Raw genomic sequence first — 22,600 nt, forward strand, 5'->3', positions numbered from 1 at the left:
AGGTAATATTATTAAAAAAATATCGGATGTTAGGAAGTTAACCTGCAACCTTTGCCCCGCAGCGGATTCCGATTGTTTGTTGATTGATTTATTTGATTAGTTAACTTTGTAGAAGAATAAACGTGTACTGATGCATGACTTTCATTGCGGATATTCATCATTTTTTCATGATTTTTGTAGAGATTTGAGGGAGTCCTTGCGAATCGCTAGTAACCACCGTTTATGTGACTTTTATCTTTCAAAAATGCATGTTCTTACTTTTTCCGGAACGAAAAGGAACTGTACTACAGTGAGGCATAGTCAATACTTTATCGATTAGGTTAATATTAATCACTTAAAATAAAATCAAATGTACTCCAACAAACAAATACTAATTTTGTGGTGGTAACTGGTGCTACTAGAAACGATATCCGTCATTCGCGAAGTGATTATGAGGTCAGAGGTTAATTTTATTTAAAAAAGAACAACAAAATTCTGCAGAAACTATCTGATAAATAAATAAAATAAATAAATATAAGTCAACATCACATACATTACTCTGATGCCAATGTAAGTATCCTGAGCACTTGTGTTATGGGAAATCAGAAGTAACGACGGTACCACAAACACCCACACCCAAGACAACATAGAAAATTAATGATAATCTACATCGACTCGGCCGGGAATCGAACCCAGGACCTCGGAGTGGGGTACCCATGAAAACCGGTGTACACGCCAGTCGACCACGGAGGTCGTCAAAACTAACTATCTGATATTTGGTATAAAAATTAAGTGTTAAGTGACTCGGTTTTAATTTGATTTGATGAATTGTCAAAGTTTTGTTTCGCATTATATGGGGCATTTGGTCATAAGTGGTCACTATTAATACTTAGTCAAACATGTCAGATTACGTACCGTTACGTACCGGATAACTATAGATTTTACCCAAAATATTATTGCGAGTGATTTAACAAACAAGGTCTTTATTTGTCGTTTCTTCAATTGAGTTTGCTTTATGATATAATTTTCACTACAATAATCCACCGACTATATTATTAGTAGTAAAAACAGTATGCAATATTGCAATGTAACATAACATGGTACAGATGTTTCGTCAGTGAACACAAAAATTATGCCATGCAAAAAAATCTGATAGATTTGACAAATTGTCGACAACTAGTTACAGTTTGAGGAATTCCAACCTGGAGTTCTCTATCTGCTATATATGTAGATACTAGTATTACTACTATATTACTAAATACACCCCTAATCCATATATTATACTTTCATGTGAGGGCCACGCGTAGGGCAAGTGTGCCGTATCCTTGGTTGCGAAACTGTATCAACTGTCCACTCCGGCGCAGATATATACCTGCACGGGGCCCTACATGCCATAGTGTTTCAGACCACACGAACAGCGCACGCGACAGTCATGTACGCCAAGGTATAATCATATTATTATAGACGATATTTTATATTTTGTTACTTTTTATCTAAAGTTAAATTGATTTTGTAATTTTTTTAAAGTAATCTAAAAATAACGATAAATTTAGATTATTTAATTAATTCCATAAAATGTGTTGCTTGATATTAAATATTACAATAAATAGTTAATTAGTAAAATTATGTGTTTCTTTTGTCCATTTTAGTTATTTATGTTATGCTGCGCGTGCGCGTTGGCGGCTGCGGCGCCGGGTATCTACGACATCGGCTACGCGGCGCCGGCGGTCTCGCACTCTTACGCTGCGCCTGTCGCTGTTGCCGCACCAGTTTACAAGACTGTTGCTGCTCCAGTAAGTCTTTCCTACTATATTTGAAAAATTATTACATTACATAAACACAAAACGGTTACAAGCGGCCGCACCTTTGTACTAAATATTGTGAATACAGTTCAAACTTAGTTACTATGAAAAAGTAACTCTGAATTTTTAATCTACTTGCGTATTCGAAGAGAATTCTCTTCGCGTGCAGTATTTAATATTATTTAACATTATAGGTCGTACACGCGGAACCCATTGACCCGAATCCGGCATACAGCTACGCTTACGGTGTGGCTGATCCCCACACTGGCGACCACAAGGACGCACAGGAGACTTTACAGAATGGTGTGGTCCACGGATCTTACAGCCTGGTAGAGCCTGACGGTCACCTCAGGAAGGTCACCTACACTGCCGACAAGGTCAACGGTTTCAATGCCGTCGTTGAGAGGACTGGTGGTACTCACGCGGTAAGTACTTAATGTGGTTATTGTAGTTGATGGTACCTTTTTGGTATACTAAGGCAATATCCTAAAAATTTATTTTCCATGTACACCCTAACCCAAGATACATGGAGACTTGACATTACTAGACACGTAATGTAGAGCTAGATACTGAAATGGTTAGCGAAGTTTTGAACCCCCTTATTCTTTAGCTATATTAAATTAATCCGAAAATTGAGCCATTTGCTAAGAATAACAAGATAATTAAATTATGCTTTATACGATTTTGTTATTAAATCAAAATAGTATTTATTCAAGTACCCACCAAAAGAACTCGTGAATCGTTATCTTACAATGTTGAATTAAATAATCGTAAAGCTACCGATGTAATGTAGACAAAATAGTCGTAAAAGCCTCTTTGTTTTAATTTTCCACGACGAAATTCTAATCTGTATAAATATCTCATTATAGTGTATTGTACAATGCGACTAATGATAGCATCTAATTAACTTTTTTTTTGAAACTTCATTTGTGTTAATAATGCTTTGCAGGCGCCAGTCGCGGCCCACGTGGCAGTAGCTCCAGCACACGTCGCTGTCGCCGCCCCGGTCGCCAAGTACGCACTGCCCGCAATCGGCCACCCCTGGCGCTAGTCACTAATTTAACTATAAACTACTTGTCGTATCGCTGATGGAAAAAAGGGGTTCGGATGACGACTTCTGCCTAAACTTTAGATATCTAGTTGAGTTAGCATAGACGACGATTTTGTTGACGTCTTCTGCCCAATTAAACTTAAGTTTACAGTACAGCAAGCTGATAAGACTATTTGAAAGTATTAGAGAACGAAGGCTTGTACAAAGCGTTGTTCTCAGTGTTGTTTATAATATTACCTTTGAGGATTAAGTTTAGTATAAGTTTTATCAGCTTACAAAAGTCGAGAAGGAATAGATTTTGGCATGTATTAGTTTCTATAACCGTTTTCTGCTGTGTAGAATAGGTTGGAAAGATGTTTGGTAATTTTGGATTTTTAATGGAAGCGATGTTGTTATTGAAAGAGGTATTGTTTGACGGTGTGTTTGTCCAATCAGCGATGCAACAAGGTCGATGACCTCGCCCGAGAGCCGAATGAAACTGTCCTATTGTTTATTTATTTAGTTCTGCTTTGACTGTTGCTACGGACTTGATCTTGACGCGTTGTATTACTTACATGTAAATATAATGTGTACTTAGTTTTTAAATAAAACGCCATTTTTACGGTATTCTTTATTTTTATTTTCAAGAACCTTATCTTTTTATAAGAAAAAAATATTTGTCAACTGTAAACTGTAACATATAGGTACGTACATATGTATTATGTAGGTACTTAATGTTATTTATGTCTCGGCTCAATTAATTGAAGATCAATTTGATTTCATAAGTTAATTATAATTTAAACAGAAAAGTCTCCCTATTTTATAAAATATTAGACATTTATTAATTCGTGAAATAACTCAATAAATTTAGACATACCTAGGCATGTTCGTATAATGTAGTAGGTAAAGGTACCTACTAACTCACCGATTTGTTATGTTACCTAAAAAGGTAATCGATTAAAATATCAACGATTCCATTAGATAAAGTCGGCCGCAGTCCGAACACTACACAGTAGTGTACCTATATGTCGTTTTTAGAAAAAGAAATATTCGTACAAATGTCTTGATATAAGTTTTAATTCAATTCAGTTACAATTATTATATTCTATTTATCTAACATTTCTCTTTGTTCATATGCAACATCGGTATACATTTGTTTATTATTAAAAAAATATTTGGAAAATAAATATCGTAAATAAAATTTCCGACGGTTATGATTGTCATACGTTTTTTTTATATTAAAAGCATTTTTAACTTATTTAAATTACATATTAAAAATTACTTATTATTTAACTAGGAATTTTACAGGCTATAAAATTACTATACTAATTTTAGTCGGAATCGTTACAAATGTAAGCTTATATTTTGTATGTATTGAATTAGTGAGAAAATCGTTCGGAGCAAGCAGTATGAGACTGTTTCCGTTTCGTACGAAGTATGTAGGTGAATGTTTCTCATATCATGTTCAACGTGTAATAGTGGGCCGCCTTGGATTTTCAATCAAATGCAAGGTTATTTTTTATTTTTTCATCGACTACGGTGGAAAAAACGTCGTAAATTAGGACTTGCGCATTTCAACCGCGTACAAACGCGCGCAATGTTCTAATTAACTTGTCAATACCTAATTCACTTTGCATTCGTTTGATTTTTACAAATACATACTTAGTCAATACATAAAGTTATGTGGATTATCGATTTCATAGCTGCGGAAATGAATGAAAGAAAAACTTAATTTTTTTTGCATCGGTAAGTATAGTATAAAACAAAGTCGCCTACCGCTGTCTGTCCCTATGTAAACATAAGACCATTACATATTTAAAATGACAAAGGATTTTGATGCGGTTTTTAATAGATAGAGGGATTCGAGGGGAAGGTTTTTGTATATAATACATGGAAAATATAGTAAGGAAACAATTAAAACAAAATTTGAGACGCGATGTCGTAAATAAAAGAAATCTGTAATATATTTAGAATAAGTATTGCACCCGTGCGTAGAATAAATGTTAGGCACTTATAATATCGATAATATTATCGCTTCACACTGGTATCCTGTTCTGCTGCGCCCATCTAGCGATGGGTCTGGCGATGTGCTCCGCGCGCGGGTGTGCCCGCGGGCCGCGTAGTAGCGCCAGCGCGTCGCGCAGCTGAGCCGCGGGCGCGCCGGCCGCCACAGCCTGTGCGCAGCCGCAAACCGCTCCACGCAAACCTTCCCACATTTCTGGACCACCGTCTAATCTAATTGCAGGAGTCACATAAATATGTATTTGATATATTTCATGGACATAATAGTGTTGTTTTTTTTAGTTTTTCTTTGATTTGTCAGTTTGTATTTGAACATTTGTGCTCAAAAATTTGAACTGAAAATGACATTTTTTTTGGCAAAAACCATACTCCGTGCACAAACGTTCTTCGATAGATTTTGGAAAAAGAACTCCAACTTGTAATCGTTATATTGATAATATTATTTGCAAAAATAAATCTCTAATGGATGAGTAAAAACAAAATTCCTCGTATCTTTTTTATAGACCTAATTCTTTTAATATTATCGCAATCTAATTGTTTCGTTTTCATTTTATAAAGAGCCCTATACTGGCCTTCTATACTCTATTGGCAAAGTCAGGTCATCAATAATTTTTCACTCGTATTTATAATGTCGTGCTCAGTGTATGTACGTGTCGATGGAAAAATTGTGGTACTTACTCATTGAATCATAATTTACAAGATACGGACTGTGAAACAAATCCATAAATAAATATATTATTGAAATTGCTGTTTTTTTGTATGCAACGCTACTCATTTTTAAGATTTTAAGCAGTCAATCAAGTCGTATGGCGGTACGCCGTGCGAATTGAACCAGTTAGAGTTAGACCATAACTGGTTACAACTCTATTAGTAATATATAAATAAATGTTCTTATAATTGAGTGTGGGTATGTAGGTACCTGTCTAACATGTGAAACGCTTTGGCAGCTACGAGGAATTGTCCCATGCGATAGCTGTCGTTAGCAACCAACTGCAGCAGGGCGAAGCTGTCGGGTGTTCCAGCAGCCTACATAACATGTTACTCATAACAACAAACAATAACAGCCTGTAAATTCCCACTGCTGGGCTAAAGGCCTTCTCTCCGTTTGAGGAGAAGGTTTGGAACATATTCCACCACGCTGTTCCAATGCGGGTTGGTGGAATACACATGTGACAGAATTTCTATGAAATTTGTCACATGAAGTTTTTCGTCACGATGTTTTCCTTCACCACGAGACGAATTATAAAGACAAATCAAGCACATGAATCAGCGGTGCTCGCCTGGGTTTAAACCCGCAATCATCGGTTAAGATGCACGCGTTCTAACCACTGGGCCATCTCGACTCATGTTACTCATAAATAACATTCAATAATCACGTTTTTTAATTACCTACATGAGCAAATGGGAGTAATACTAGATTCGATGGAACTCGTATAGTCACATTAAAAATTATAAGATTATATATCGATTATTATAGATATTAGCGGTATAGTAAAAGGCTCGACAATGATTATTCGTGTATGTCTCCTAATTCAAAGGTCTGTGGGAAGTCTGTAGTCTACTAAGAGACGTACTACTCCCGTAAGATACATAGGTACAACACAAAATTGTAATATTTTATTACCAAGTAAAAATGTTTTTATGAAATTGTTTGTTCAATAAAAGTACATCTAAAATCTACATAAAACGAAATGGGAAAGCATCAGATAAAAACGACTTCCTACTTATTTTTATCAAGAGAATATTACACCTCCACTACCGACGAGAGTCATAATCACATATGTATTTTGTTACATTGAGTATATTAATAGTTTTCGCATGGAATGTCTACGAATATACCTTAACACATATCTCCCAGGCGTGCTGAGCTTCTTTATTCATAACATGACAGCGACACAGACACGCAAGGTACGTAAACGAGTTGCGTATAGTTTCATCCTGGATGACCAACAGGCATTCCTCTGCCTCTCGATAGAAGCCGGAAGCCACTTTTGCCTGATATAAAAATCATCCAATATATTTATATTGCTAATTTACTAATTTTTTAGCCATTCGGTTTTCAACTATCAATTCCACATCTTTAATAACAAATTACAATTCTAATATGTCTTGTTGTTAAAAATTACGTATATTAAATTAACAAACATATTTCAAATTAATTTTTGTTTTTATTTAAGCAAATATCAAATAAAATCAAAATCAAAAATAGACTCTATAATCTAATACTGTATGATCATTTTTATAATAGTAATTAAAATTATCAGCAATCAAATTAAAACAAACTCGTAATGCAAATTTTCATGAGAATATCCAACAGACTCAGGATAATATGTATGTAATAAAGATAAAATAAAATACCTGAGCATAATTGAAGTTGAACGTATCATCGTTAACAAAAAAGCTTTTGATGGAGTTGAGATAGACGAGCACCTCCTCGAACTGACCGGCGAGGAAGTAGGAGGAGGCCATGCACTGGCGGCCCGGGATTGTGTCACATTCGGACGCTGAACTGCCAACTACGTGGAAACTCTGTTGGGCTAACTTCATTTGTTCCTCCTTAAAAGATATTTTTTTATTGATTACTTAATAAACATAACTAGATTAAAGAAAAATTAGCATAAAATATATACCTTTTTTGATAATTCATTTGTTTAACATATTAAAAGCAAACTTGTTTAAACCGAGGTATGAAGAAGAAAATAATATTTTTGGTTTTGTCAAATTCATTTTAGATTGTCGAGAATTTCCATAGGCGTTATAACAACGGGCCTAAGTTCACATTATTGACATCATGACATCCTAACCTATTCTATAGTATATTTCTCATTCTCTTAAAAAAGATTAAAACTTGTTGTTGCACTTACATCATTTGTTTCATTATAAAGACGCACTGCGACTACAGCTCTGAGTATGTAGTGAAGGGGTGACGTCGGCTGTAAGGGTTCCAGTAGCTCACGAGCTTCCAATGGCTCGCGGTGACGCAGCCGATACCCGGCTAGATTTAAACGAGCTTCCGGTACGACGTCTACCAGCTCTGGGAGTACCTTTAAAATATTTCAATCATAAAATGAATATTTCTTTTTTCAATTTCTACTTTTAAATCTTTAAAGGCTGTGATTTCAAATTATGAGCTTGTTTTAATTTACTTTTAAGGCTCCTTCTCCATTTCTGAACACAACCAAATTGTGTTTGACGAGATCTTGTCCAAACGTGTGCTGTTCAGATGATATTTGTTTTAAATCACTTTCAGCTGCTTTACCGTTGTATAGTCTGTTAAAAATAGTTTAGTGATGTAGGGCATGTTTTTAGACAAGTAATTGATATTAATCACGTATAGTACGACACAACTAAGATGGAGTATCGGAAAATTCAATAAAACCGATAATTTCCGATTTACACAACCAATAGAAATAGCTCCCTACCGCCATTCGACGCTATAGATTCTCGCGTCGGTTCAACCTGAGAAAGCAAGTGCCTGTAAATCGACGGGTCAAATTGACGAATATATTAGTTCATATGATATTACAAGTTATTACTTTTGTGTAAAGATCATATTCACGTAAGAAATAAATATTGATAATTTGGGATAGCGTACTTAATTCGGATGTGATCGGTTTTACAAATTTTGCCGATGCTACGTCTAAGATGTGTCGTACTATACTTTATATTATTATACAGAATGTAAGTAGTTTGGGATCGGTACAAACCTGAACAGGTTGCAGGCTTTTAGATTTCCAGCGACAGTCGACGTGGGATGTTGCGCCAGATACACGCCGAGGACTTCTTGCGACACGTCGTAGTAGTCCAGCTTATAGTAGCACAGCGCAACATATACATTGAGCGCCATGTACGTGCTGGATCGGTTATAATGAATACCTTTGTCATTTATCGTGAACATGTAATATCATATGATACCAAATATTATCCCCTGTGGAAGATCCATGCAATCGATGCAATTTGAGATTGAGTAAGTATTTACATATAATAAAATTGTAGGCGCCGTAACTAAGTAACTAGGAGAAAACTAAAAGTAACTCGGATACATATTTTATACAGTGATCGTGTTTGGTTCAAAAATTATGCGGATTACTTGTAAATGATTTCAACAAGCTATATTATAAGCACGGTAAAACATAATGTAAATGTATGTGTAATAATTTATGTCCAACTCCGATTTTATAATTATTTGTCGTTTTCGTTTTAGCTGTTTTTGGTTTTATTAATTTCAAATTTTCTACTAATATATTTTAATTAAATTCTAAGAAAGTAATGATATAATTACCGCTACTGCTAGGTATCTAAAATTAAATATTCAAATAGAGAGTGTTATGTTGTGTAGCGAAGTTTAAAATATACATGATCTTGCGAGCACTTTTGAATCGTGTATCGATTTCGAATAATAAGTAAATAGGACTAAATGTAAACTACTGATAAGCGTCGTCAGGAAACTTGAAAATACTTTTTTCTAAATTACATTCCTCATATACTTTGCGGCTCTTCCAACTAATTTATTTGTTATAAATCAATTGTATATACTAGTTTAACAATAAATAAAATGAAATAAATATTGTTGAGGTTCATCATGAGTAGGTACCTAGGAACATGAGGTAACATTTTCACCCAATCTGTTTCGTCAGTCTGGTATCTTTTATAACTGCAAAGTTAATTGTATTAATCACCTCAATTTGATTGTTAAGTTCATTTCAAGTAAATATTAAGACTATTTTGAAATGTTATAAAAATGTAAAATATTTGCAATAAAAATGCCTTTTGATAATGCATAAACAAAACCTTTCTTAATTAAACTAACCGTCTGTCTAGAAGCAGTTTCTTATAAACATCAATGGCCTCCTGGTAATGGGCGCGAAGATAGTGTACAGAGGCCAAGCTAAGTTGGTCTTCGGGAACATCGCGCAGTTTTGCATGAGCTTGCATCAATGTATCTTCGTTACCCAGTTTATGCGCCAAGTGAAATTGCAGTCGACACTGGAAGTAACGATATATTACTGTCAGAATAAATGAAACAAGTTCTGAGCACATCCATTTATTGCATCTATTTTTTATTCAATTGAAAGCTCTCATTTAAGAAAAATAGCCATGATTCTGATTTTATTTGTTTGAATAGGAGTATTTTCTTGAATAAATATTAGTAATACTTCAAGAATTGAGGAACTTGCATCATCTAGTAGTAAGTATATTATGAGTGTAGAAGCACTTAATATTTTTTAATACAACATCTCTGAATTAATAATCATATAAATCGTTTGTCATGAAATGGTTTTGTTTATACCTTTAAAGGACAGTTTGGAGCATCTTCGACAACTTCTTGGGATTCAGTATACATGCCTAAAATTATGTAATAAATTAAAAACTATTGTCATATTCTTTTTTTATTTTTTATACGTAATTATGCGGTGGGTTTTCAGTAGAGAATTGATTCATCACAATCCATTCGTATCGAATGTCATGACCGATATTATTATGATGTCAAAAACGTCTATTTATCTATCATTATTTTCTGGGAGAATTGGCGTTAAGCAGTTGTCCATTTAAATCCTAACAGATTCCTGCAACATTTATAGGCTAGTGTTCATAATATTATTGTAGTAAAAATTTTATAAACGTTTTTTTCGAAAAATTACGAACAGGTCGAGCATGTTTGGATATTAAATAATAATGATAAATTTATAATAGCAATAAGATAAATATTTACCTAAATAGAAATAGCAAACGGCAAGATCTAATGCGATATTGTCAGCTATACTAGGGGTAAGGTTTTCCCTTTTCTTAATTTCAAGATATTCGTCTAGAGCTCGTTTGTACTCGCCGAGGTGGAACCAACACCATGCTGTCCACGCGTTTATCCACACGTCCGTATTGCCGTCGTGTCTCAAAAACTGAAATATAAAATCGGAATTTACTTACAAAACTTTTAGCGTTGCATTTAAAATGGGTTACCTCATAGTTGATTTCAGAACATTCATGCTTCGTAAACGATCCAGAAACGTAATTTGCACATATTTAGTCTGATCGATATGACTCTGCTATATCCAGTAGGTATATATAATATTTTTTAGAGCTCTTAGGTTTTTGTTATGTGCATATTATGAGAAAATTATAAAAGAGTAAACAGCATTTTTAATATCCAATAAAACTGCCTATATTCCTTTAATCTGCGCTAAGTAAGTGGGTATTATAAGCTTATCTTATTGTTTGTATTGAATTGTAGGCAATAATAAAAAAAAAATCTTAGTTATCATTTTATGTAATAGAAAGACAGGTGAGCAAATAGGTAACCTGACGATAAGAGGTCATCACGACGGACATTTTTTTTTAATTAAATAAACAATTTCTAACATATTTCATGTTTCACCGACCCTGGGAGCTAAGATGTTATGTCTTTTTTGCCTCCAGTTACACTGACTCTATTATCCTTTAATTTGGAACACAACAATATTAAGTATTGTTGTTTGACGGTTGAATATATGATGAGTGGGTGTTACACAGACTGGTTAGCACCAAGTTCTACCATTAAGTATAAAATAATAATTCACTTAGTCCACAAAATGTACGATACCTCCAGCATGGTAATTGCTCCGGTATAGTCCCTTTTTAAAATGAAGTCTTCAAGTTCTGGAAAAGTTGCCTTTTTACCAGAACCACTAGAATGACTTCGATTGTCGCTCGCTGGTTTTGACCGACTTAAAATCTGCAAGAAGTTCGTGTAGGGTTAACCATTATGAAAGCTCATGTTATGATTGCATGTTGAAATTATACAATTATGTTAAGGTTTCATAGTATTGATTGATGATGATTGTTTACATATGAGTAAAAATCATCACACAAGTTCGTGTTACAAAATTTAACTAAAGTAAATTTACGTCTTCAGTGTGTGCCATTAAATTTTAAATATACTGTTTTAAATTATTACATACAATGAATGATGCTTACCATAATTATGATTAGTTAGAAAGTTCTTCAAAAAAATTTTCAAGATATTGTCTTATATTACGTTACATATACATGTATTTAAAATGGTTATAATGTTGAAAAAACTTTCACCAAAACGCAATTTTGTTTGTATTTGGTTACCATGACAACAACATATGTTCATCAAGCAGAACTTTAGTGTAATATTTTCTCTTTGGTCAAAACATACAATATAATCTGTGTACAATTTTAAATATTGTAGAAAAGACGGTTGCGTCGTTTTTGTATATAAGTATGCCAGTTTCCATCGGCATATACTCGCGCTAGTTGGATCAGGGGTTAGAGTTGTACTCTAAGAATGGGTCAGGATTGTCGGATGAGTGTTTAACAGGATTAGATATGATATTTAAAACGACTGCCTAACGTTAAGCGTGTCTAGTGCATGCAAAGCATTATCTATTTCTAGGTGTTTTTTACATCCAAAGAAATATGTAAGAGCTTAAAGCGATTCTACATTTTTGTGTCCGTCTGTCTGACATGGCTTATAATCTAGATAAAAAACGTTGAAATTTAGTAGTAATAGTGTAGATTGATGTTGAGCGTAAACAACTGAAAACTAATTTTGGAGGTTTAAATACTATACACAGTAAATTAAAAAGAAAAACGACTTTTTTTTTAATTTAACATTTTTTTTAAGCCTCGGTACGCCAGGCCATAGTCATCGAAACAAGTTACTTCTATCCTTGTTTGTTTCTTAGCAACAAATTTTCTTTAATAGTGATTGATATCGTTTTGCGATATATTGTATTTTGTAGTTATTTTATTTAATAATGACTGATCCTGCATCGTGTCCATGCGTCAAAGATAGCGAACCAAAGAGAGAACCTCTGATTCCTCATTGCACGTGCCCAAGAGATGATCATGATATCGTCATACATAACGAAACATGTTTACTTTATAAAAATGAGGAAATGATTTACCCAAAAGTAAGAATTTAATCGATTTTTCCTAAATTAAAGACATCATTTTATTCCGCATGCTATTACGAAACAATTAGGTTTTAGCGACGTCAAACATGATAAAAACACTGTTTTACGTTTTGGGGATCAAAACAACAAAATTGAAATAGGCTGATTCTGATCGAATAACAAAAAGTCAAGGACACCTGAGGTCAGACCTCCAAATAAAAGCTGGAGCCATTGCTCAGCGGGAAACGATGTATTTAAAAAACTTTTTAAGGGCTTCTTATAATGATTATTTTACCTTTTCTCGTCTATGAATGGGGAAAAATGATACCGAGTTAATAATACCGTATCGACTTTGTGGGTTAAGCTTTTAATCGCAGATTTCAAGCAGACTAGATACCAATAGCCTTCCATCTATGTCTGAAGTATTTTTACAATTGATTGCCACGCACTAATATGTTACTATATTTCTTATTTTAGCCCGGTTTATGTGAGTGTGACAGCCCTGTCGAAGAGCACGCCATTTGTAACTGTTGCTCCTGTCCCCCTGATCAATGCAAATGTGGAATTCTTGGAAGAGATGATCTTAATGAGTGAGTACACTAAATTTATACGTGAAAACTTAATATTTTTGTTATAAATTTAATTTACATATATGGCTTCAATTAATACGGATCCCTAAGTATCCTTAAGAATTCCGTTATTCTTGTAGGATATAATCCTATAGGTTTTTCATTCTATTATATCTATAAATCCATTTATTTTATAGACATCTATACTACGACACAACTACAGGTAGCATCGGCAAAATTGGTAAAACCGATCACATACGAATTAAGTGCGCCATCCCAAATTATCAATATTTATTTCTTATGTGAATATGATCTCTACTCAAACGTAACAACGTGTAATATCATATGACCTAATTTCCTCAATTTGACACGTCGATTTGCTTTCTCGGGTTGAACTGACGCGGCAGTCTATAGCGACGAATAGCGTCGAATGGCGCGATAGGGGAGCTATTTCTATTGTTTGTGTAAATCGGCAGTAATCGGTTTTACGAATTTTGCCGATGCTACATCTAATTTGTGGCGTATTATTGTATAAGTCGATATCGAAAATAGTCAAATACACTAAAAATCCTTTCGAAGGCAGTTTAAAATAATCAAAATGAAGCTCTATGTAACACTTCAACACGAAATTATCACGATATTGATGTGGATGAAAATATTCTTTTTTCCATTTAATTGTATTTATGTAACTGATATGCTTATTGAATAATATTTTTTATAAGATTGCGTGGTAAGCGTCCACTTGGTGCAATGCCTGCCGTCCTAGAATCTACTCATCCCTTGATGAAACGCTTTCAAGATACGCTGAAAAGGTTTTTAGAAAAGGAAAATGCTATTGCCGAAGGGGAAATAACTAGATTGGTATTTAGATTAATATATAAAATTGTTAAATTGGTTGTATAATTAATAGCACTTTATTATATAGTTTGGCTACCGTTTCATTTATTTATCTTAAAAAGGTAAATAAGAAAAATGGCGATTTCTACAAATTTATGATTTATGAGTAATAATAGTTTTTCTATATGTTTAAATACTTAACAAAATACCTAAAAGTGAATCAAATTTCAAGTCTTATTTATTCTAAGAAACATTTTATTTTGTTTGTTGTTGGAATTATCTCTTAATTTTTTTATTAGGTTGTATTATTCAAAAACGATTGAAATAATTAATTTTTTTAGCGAGATGAGCTCAAACAAAGCAAGCAATCATACGAGAGAGATCTAGAAGAGATATATCGAAGTGATCATGATACTAATGCTCAAAGGGTGAGATGAAGAATATTTTTAAATTAATTTACAACCAACAAACATAGTACCAACACCACAACACGTTTTTTACCGTACCTAGTCTTTAGAATGTTCGAGTTATATTCGAAATAAGTGAAGATTGATTTTTGGACGTATCATATTTGTGAAATTTGTCTATTGTTTAAGGAAATAAGTTAAAACGAATTGTTTAATATCAAAATGTTAAATCAAAATATGGCATAAGATAATAAACATTTATTTGGCATAGGAGTATGATAATCCGAAGTAATGTATTAATATTGATGTTATTAATAGATATTGATCGAAGAATATGAGAGTACGTTAGCGGAACGTACATTGGAGCGGCAGGCGGCGGAAGAACGTGCTCGGGAGTCCAACGAGAAGTACAAGCGCGCTAAGGAAAAATTAGAAGAGAATATTCATGCCGGTACAAGTTTTCATCAGTTAACTAGTCTCCAAATAAATATTGTACTGTTGTGTTTCGATCAGTGTACCTATTTATAGACAAAACATTCCCGTAACAGCTTGGATTGCACGATTAGCGGGATTAAACCCGAGCAATCGCTTAATTTTTACATGCTTATTAATGTTTTTAATTCGTTATTTCATTGCGGGCTCGACTAAAAAATCTGTCTTTTCTATAATCCACCTCCTCAAAAGATAAGATGGTCTGAGCTCAGCAGTGGGATATTCACAGTTTGTTACTAACTATACGTTTACTATTATGCTTTGAATGTTCTGACTCAGAACGCGAAGCTACAGAGGAGCTGGAGGCGCTGACGACGCTCTGTCGCCAGTTGGAGACGTGGCGTGAAGAGACCGAGTCGGAACTCGCCGTCAGCCAGCGCGTCTCTGACAAGATGAGGGTCGAGAGGAAGACGCTCGCTGATGAAAAGCGACAGCTTGTAAGTCATTTAATTTTATTTATCAAACAAAATATCGTATTTGATAGAGTTAATACTTTGTCCGTCAAAGTAAGACCTTCAACCGAGACTAAACAACTTTAGTGAATACATTTCCAACTTCTGACGGAAATCCCATAACTTTCTATTTGCTAGGTTGCCCTGGTGCCCTAAGTTTGAAAACAGGACTTTTGACACCTACGGCTTAACAAGCTAGCCAATAAATCTACAACTTTTTTCTTTGCTTCAATTACTTTAAAAATGAATTGAATAAATATAGTAAATATACTTATATAATTTTTAAATAACATACTAAATAATGATAAATAAATAGGTTTTTTTTTTAATACGATTAATCTTTAAAATGTGTATGTACCTATTTCGATTTATTATTAATTATCGTTATCACACAGGATATGATCATCTACAGCCTCAGCAACGAAGTTTGGAAATTGGAATCGAAATTGGAAATGTTCCAGAAGCAACTTGAAATAAAAAATGTTGAAATGGAAAAAGTTAACGATAAAGTAAGTATGTGATGTATTTGTATGAAAAACATCTGATTTTTTTGATAGTTTCAGAATTACATTTGAGACTTGATATCGGCATACATTTCATAATATGAAAAAGGCGCAGGAGCCTTAATGAATATCTCAATTTCTCTACATAATCTTTTTAACATGCATTAAAATTTAACGTATTCTGTATGCCAGGTATTACCTGCCTGCCCTTAAACGTCGCTCTGTTGGGTAAAGCCCTTTTATCCTTTGGAGTTTATTTCACCACGCTACTTCGGCGCTGGTTTTTGGGAGACATTCAACAACAACAACAACAACAATAACAACAACAGCCTGTAAATTCCCACTGCTGGTTTAAAGGCCTCCTCTCCCTTTGAGGAGAAGGTTTGGAACATATTCTTCCACGCTGTTCCAATGCGGGTTGGTGTTGGGAGACATTCGTCAGGTTTTAATAAACCACATGCAGGATTATTTGCCATATCGCATAAAGATATAACCCAATTGTTCAGGTAACAGCGTACGCAGCTGAATTGGAAGACTTGGAATTGGAAAAACGACGTCTCGTCAGCTTGTGGAATTCGGTGTTGATCAACATACAGCAGAGAGATAAGGTTTATGACTCTGTGCGAGATGATTACAGGTAAAAATAGTCTTTGATAATGACTTTCAATTAATTTTAAATTTGATAATAAAGTAATGTTAATTAAAAAGGATAGTTTCCAAAGCCTTGCTTTGTTTAAAGTATTGTTATAGTGCAATTTGATGTGACTGTTGGACAGGGCATTACAAGAAAACTATCACACGTTACTCAACAACTTGGAGATCACGAAGAAGGTGGTGATGGAAGAGATGAACAAAGGAAAGGAAATATCGATGAATAAAGATAAACTAACATATGACATCAATAACGCAACTAAAATTTGTAAGTTGATAAATTTATTTAAATAACAAAAGTAAATTATATATTCCGTATAAAATATTTAAAAAATTAGTATATGCGTTTATTGTGCTTCCACGATTTTAACTGATTGTTGTTTTCCTCCTATTAGAATCATAGTTCACGGAAAGCTTGAGGTTGTCAAATGAACGAAATGAAATTGAAAAAAATGTTGTATGGACAATAATAATTATTTTTTTAATATGTTTGTATATTTTACACATTTAGGTACGTGATATTATATTGTTTCTGATAAGCAACAACACCGAAAACTTAAACTTAAAATAATTATTGCATGTGAAATATGCAAAAATTTATTTGTCTTTTTATATGTAAAAGTAAAAGTACAATAAAAGTGTTCTTATCTTTAACTTAAATGCTTATAGTTAACACTGAAGACGCAAAACGTACAACGCTGGAAACTCAAATTGCGGAGCTGTCGGAGGCGATTGAAATGACGGAAAGGGACGAAGAACTAATAAAATCTGTAAGTACCTATTACTTTAAATTTAGTAAGATTCTCCTTAAAATAATTTTATAATAATATACCTAATAGGTAGGCATATAAGTGGAAGTAACATTTTATCGTGATTAATGCATATTAATTTAAATAATTGTATTAACTAACATGACTGTATTTTTTTAAATGTTGAAAAAGAGTAACTATTGTGTTTCTTGCCGGTTCTTCTTGGTAGAATCTACTTTCCGAACCGGTGGTAGTTAAATGACGATTCAAAAGTACTTGAAAAAAGTTTATTTTGATTTGATTTGATTACTCTAAAATGTTTACAGTACATAAGTTCCTACAGAGTTATTTTACATATGTCTAACATAAGTCGAAAAAATATTTCCATACAAAAGGTTTATAAAATTTGTACGAATTTATATAATAGTTTTGGTATCTCGAAAATCATGTGTATCGAATTCATAATAGTAATAATGGATTAATTTTTTCACAGGAAAACCAGACAATGAGTAACATTCTGAAAAGTACAGAAAAAGAAATCGATCGTCGGACAGAGCAGAAACTTAAGTTGGAGAATGAAATACTGACAAATCTTCAGGAATGCCTCCTCAATGACAAAGCCGTCGAGTCGATGGCTAATGGTATAAAGAAGATGAGAGAATTGTCACGAAAACAAGTAAGGTCTATTAGGAGTTTTTAAAATTGTGTAACTTTTGTCGATCGAACATTGTTTTCTATTAAAAAATATAATTGTATAAAATGTGAACTTCACATAGTAAACACTATTGCTTTCTCTACCAGCCAACTTTATAACGCGAAAGATTGTTAGTTTTAAGCAAATTTAAAGTAAAAAATAGTTAAAAATATAAAATGGTACACATCTATAATTTAAATTTGATATTATTATACAGATGTCAGATCTGGGTAGATTGAATGAACTGAATTTGAATATTGTTATGTGAATTAATAAATAAGGATAAGCTTTTTGTTTTTCCTAACGGAACAACATTCTAACTAATCAATCTAATAAACATAAAAGTTATATCAGCAGAAAAAGAATTAGTATAATATGAATATGGCAGAAAACATCTGTGTGTGTGTGCAGTTTTGCTTGTCGTATATATTGGTGTCGTATAACCTTTACTTTATGTTCAACAGGAAATCTCGTTAATGTCAATGGAAAACCAACACGCGAAGATCATGCTGGATATAGAAGTGCATCGAAACCGTCAGGCGAGGAATAATGCTCTAATGGAAGAGAATCTGGCGAAGGTCAGAGCGAGGGAGCAAGAGATAGACCAGCTACAGGAGGAGTACGAGCAGAAGATGCTCGTCATCACGAGAAAGCAAAGGGAGTTGGATATTGTCATTAAGAAATATAACGCGCTGAAGGAGATATTTGACGTATGGCATGTTTTTATTTTAACACATAAGATAGGCGCACACTGAGGCGGGTCGCAACGCATAACAAAAAATCTCCTGGATTAGTTTCATACATTTTGTATGGGCTATCGCACACCTTAGGCTGGCCGCAACGGGCCGCATCGCAAAGCATTGACGCATCACTAGCCGGACGTATTTTTGCGGCGATGTTATGCGTTGCAATGCGGCCCGTCTCAGTGTGCGTTAGCAGACGCAACAAGTAGACGGCTGAATGAGTGCTGTTCGCGAATTACCAAACAGAAACCGAATCATCAACAAGCACTATCCACATCTTCTTAGATTGCCAAAACCTGACTGATTATAAGATATTGGGTTGCGGTGCGGCCCGATGCGCCTGCTATGGCGTAATGCGTATGCTTTGGCGTAATTTTGCAATGCGATGCGTTGAGGCCCACCGCGGCTATAGTTTGCTCGATCCTTTACACATCACAATGCCTTTTTTTGTAAATTTGTCGCCTATTTAGGCGAATAATTTATAATAAATAATAGTTTCGAATAATTCTATGTCATTTAACCTTGTCCATCAACTGTCATACTTTTTCAAAATTAGAATAATATAATCGTTTTAAAATAAATAAATCTTAACAGATGAAATCACCTCAAGAGCGCCGCATCGAGGAACTGGAACAGCAGATCAAGGGCCTGCGCGAGCGCACTGAGAACATGCAGTGCGAGTGGTTACGACTTCAGGGTCACGTGGTCAAGCTCACTTCACATCATCAAAAAATTGTGTCCGACATAAACCTCATCAATAAACGTAACTATTTTTTTAAATATCTTGAATAGATATAGAGAAAAGGTTGATTTCTTGAATAACTTTTCATAGCGATATAATCGACTCGCTTAAGATGCTTGATTTATTTTTAATGATTACTTTACCTAAACGTCTTAATTGTTTATTAATATGTTTATACATAAAATGTAAAGGGTCATGCATGATGGGTGACTGCATCATTTGATGGCAAGTGTTACTTTTATTAATAGGCGGTGTAAGAAAAATAAGCCATTTTTGAACAAAACTTTAAGTATATGTTAGTTGCTATGTTCTATATGTGCAATTCCAGGACCTTATTCGACTGTTAAATAAGTTTAAGATAATATAAAATTCTGATATCGGTGGCAGAATAAAAATATATATATTTATTTAATAGGTCGATACCAACTGAATCATTGTAAGTTATTTATGTAATAATAAAATGGGTGTAACTGATCACTCCAGAGATTCAAATTTGCGAGCAGAAGACTATGCGTATCCAGGCGGAATCCGATCGCGTGTTGTCGGAGCGCGGGCGCGTGGAGCGCACGCTGCGTGACCTGCGCGGGCGCCTCGAGGTACTCGAGCGCACGCGCAAGGACGCCGCAGATAGGAACAACATGGCGCAGAAGACCAACCTCGCTATTACACATGAATATGCGGCCAGCTTAAAGGTAAAGCTTTTATTTTGTTACGTACAGAAAAACTTCGTCAGTTTTCAAATTCATTCCTTAATCGGGTTTTAAACTCTTAGTACCTTTTAAATCTAAACATAAAATTAATTAACGGTAAGGCAAATTATTACTCATACTGAGCACACGAAAATAGATCTTAAGGTGACGAATCTTTTCTTACCCCGACTGTACCAAGGTTAAAAGGCCTTAATAATATAGGCACGCGTAAACAATAAAAAAAAACTGCTTTTAATTATTTTCAAGAATAAATAATATCGCCAGTATCTACGCGATCATTTAATCAGATGATTTTTATTTTTTATAATATTAATGGAGGTACTCAATGAATAATTGTGTGTTACAGGATGCTGAAACAGAAATCATACAGATGGAGGAAGATATTGAAGCGTTTGAAAAGGAGAAAATAAACCTAACCCAAGAGTTGGATCGCGTTCAAAGGGAAGCATTGATTTGGCAAAGAAAGGTACAAATCGCTACAGATTTGTATTCATTCATAATTCCTATATTAGCACTCTAGTTGCTTCAAAATATCTTTATTCTTAACTTTTTCAGGGTATGTTAGCCGTCGACCTTAAGAGAAACATACAAAACGCAAAATCCGCTGCCGGCGAAATCGGTCAGATGAGAGCTGAAATTCACAGAATGGAGGTAAACACAATAAATATACACATAAGAAAGATAAATAAAGTCATAATAAAAATGATAAAATTTAAGGTTCGTCGTGAGCAACTTCGCAAGACTGGCGAGAAGCTAGGAGAAGACTTAGCACTCTACGTGACCCGCAGAGAGACAGCTCTGGAAAAGAATCGAGCAGCTGCAGCCGTGGAAAAGGCACACGGCACCAGCCAAACATCACAATCCAGCTACTACCATAAACTGAGACTGGCCAAGGCTGACGTAGCGAGAGTCACTAAGGTAGAACTCTATTTCAATTTTCATACAACTACAAGTATGTATAATATTAATATATATACATTACACATATACACTTTTATATTTATAATATTACCTCTATTCTAATTTAAGGGGATACAATAAATTTATCTTTTACTAAGCGCTAATAAAGTTTAGAGGAATTTATATTTGTATACCTACCTACCTACTCTAAGATTTCTCGTGAAATCGTTGTGTTATTAATTTATTCGTTAGAAATTCTATCTATCAAACTTTTGATAGATAGGTTGGTAATATGGCATGGTAAAATTGTTTAATTTGATGACTGATGAATTGTATTTGATTAGGATTTAAGCGATAGTAAATCTCAACTGGAGCAGTTGCTCAAGGAACAGGAACGCGTGGACCGCGAAGTTGCCGAGACGAGCGCCGCCAACGCGCAGCTCGAAGAACGCATTGCCACGCTATTGCAGGAGAGTCGCGAAGCGGAAAAACAGAAGCAATGGGTACGTACTCATTACTTAAATGCGGAAAATTATTATAATTGGTTGTATTACGAATACGGCAGTTTCTGTTTAGACTTTACTTATTTATTCGATAGTGGTCGGATTCCAAAGAACTTTTCACTTAATCAAATATAGTTTGGAATATTCGTGTATTTTGCCTATTTTGGTATTTTTATTGAGGGTTAAGGCCACATCTAGGTCTAAATTGCGTATATAAGTGAACAAAATAACCAAGTTTTTAAAGTTATTTGAATTAATGTTTAAAAATCTCCCGTGTGATAAAAAGGTATTTGTTTTTATTTTTGCCAAAAATTAAAAGCAATGTTTCCAAATTTCATTATTTTAAGTATTTATTTAGAACACACCATCGCATATCAAACCATTTTGTAAAACAACTTTTACGTAATGAGAATGGCATATCTTACACCGATTCGGTGATAAGTTTTCATCCCCGTATTTATCTTAATAAATTTCGATTTTATTTCAGCTACTAGAACGGTTGGTTCGCAGTCAGCGCCTCGGCAGTGAATTGGCGACAGCTATAAAGCGGCAGTCGGTGCGCGTTAAAAAGCCAAAATCTGTCGTGCTATCAGAGTACAATCAAGCCCTTGCTCTCAACGAACGTCTCAACCAAATCGTTACAGCTCTAGCAAACGAGTACCCGCACCTCAACGATAAGTTGGAAGTCATACACAACACTCTGAACATCCACTCCCCAGGCGGATCGCCGAGGTTCGTCGAGGACGACTGCGTCTGCGCTGAGGTAAAAGAGGACCCAGACAACATACCAGAGAAACTCGAGAAGTCGGATGAGTGTTAAAATGTCTTTGTAATGTTTATAATTCTTTTAATAAAACACATTCAATATTAACATTAAATTTATTTAAACTTAATACAAGATATAATTTATTTCGCAT

General features: G+C 34.3%; 3 protein-coding genes across 3 annotated transcripts; 2 read left to right on the forward strand and 1 right to left on the reverse strand.

Moving 5' to 3' along the window:
• The first annotated feature begins 1,265 nt into the window (after positions 1–1,265).
• LOC124530070 (cuticle protein 7-like) lies at positions 1,266–3,438 on the forward strand. The gene is made up of 4 exons (XM_047104058.1): positions 1,266–1,423; positions 1,629–1,772; positions 1,976–2,206; positions 2,731–3,438. The coding sequence occupies exons 1-4, from the start codon at positions 1,412–1,414 to the stop codon at positions 2,830–2,832; spliced, it is 489 nt and encodes a 162-aa protein (XP_046960014.1). The 5' UTR covers positions 1,266–1,411; the 3' UTR covers positions 2,833–3,438.
• Positions 3,439–4,812: 1,374 nt separating this feature from the next.
• On the reverse strand, positions 4,813–11,973 carry LOC124529932 (intraflagellar transport protein 56). Its single transcript, XM_047103874.1, has 12 exons — positions 11,785–11,973; positions 11,411–11,542; positions 10,547–10,730; positions 10,124–10,179; positions 9,644–9,819; positions 8,541–8,687; positions 7,980–8,103; positions 7,698–7,877; positions 7,192–7,389; positions 6,673–6,828; positions 5,753–5,859; positions 4,813–5,046 (listed from the first exon to the last, which is right to left on the reverse strand). Exons 1-12 carry the CDS (start codon positions 11,785–11,787, stop codon positions 4,848–4,850), a joined length of 1,662 nt encoding a protein of 553 aa, XP_046959830.1. The 5' UTR covers positions 11,788–11,973; the 3' UTR covers positions 4,813–4,847.
• A 601-nt stretch (positions 11,974–12,574) lies between these two features.
• Positions 12,575–22,550, forward strand: LOC124530110 (coiled-coil domain-containing protein 40). Its single transcript, XM_047104111.1, has 19 exons — positions 12,575–12,749; positions 13,209–13,321; positions 14,023–14,161; positions 14,479–14,565; positions 14,863–14,995; positions 15,316–15,473; positions 15,884–15,997; positions 16,498–16,628; positions 16,768–16,910; positions 17,312–17,412; positions 17,885–18,067; positions 18,550–18,795; positions 19,423–19,591; positions 20,054–20,262; positions 20,627–20,746; positions 20,836–20,931; positions 20,998–21,198; positions 21,525–21,683; positions 22,171–22,550. Exons 1-19 carry the CDS (start codon positions 12,594–12,596, stop codon positions 22,501–22,503), a joined length of 2,991 nt encoding a protein of 996 aa, XP_046960067.1. The 5' UTR covers positions 12,575–12,593; the 3' UTR covers positions 22,504–22,550.
• Positions 22,551–22,600: the final 50 nt, after the last annotated feature.

The sequence above is a fragment of the Vanessa cardui genome, chromosome 5, assembly GCF_905220365.1.
Source record: "Vanessa cardui chromosome 5, ilVanCard2.1, whole genome shotgun sequence".
Lineage (NCBI taxonomy): Eukaryota > Metazoa > Arthropoda > Insecta > Lepidoptera > Nymphalidae > Vanessa > Vanessa cardui.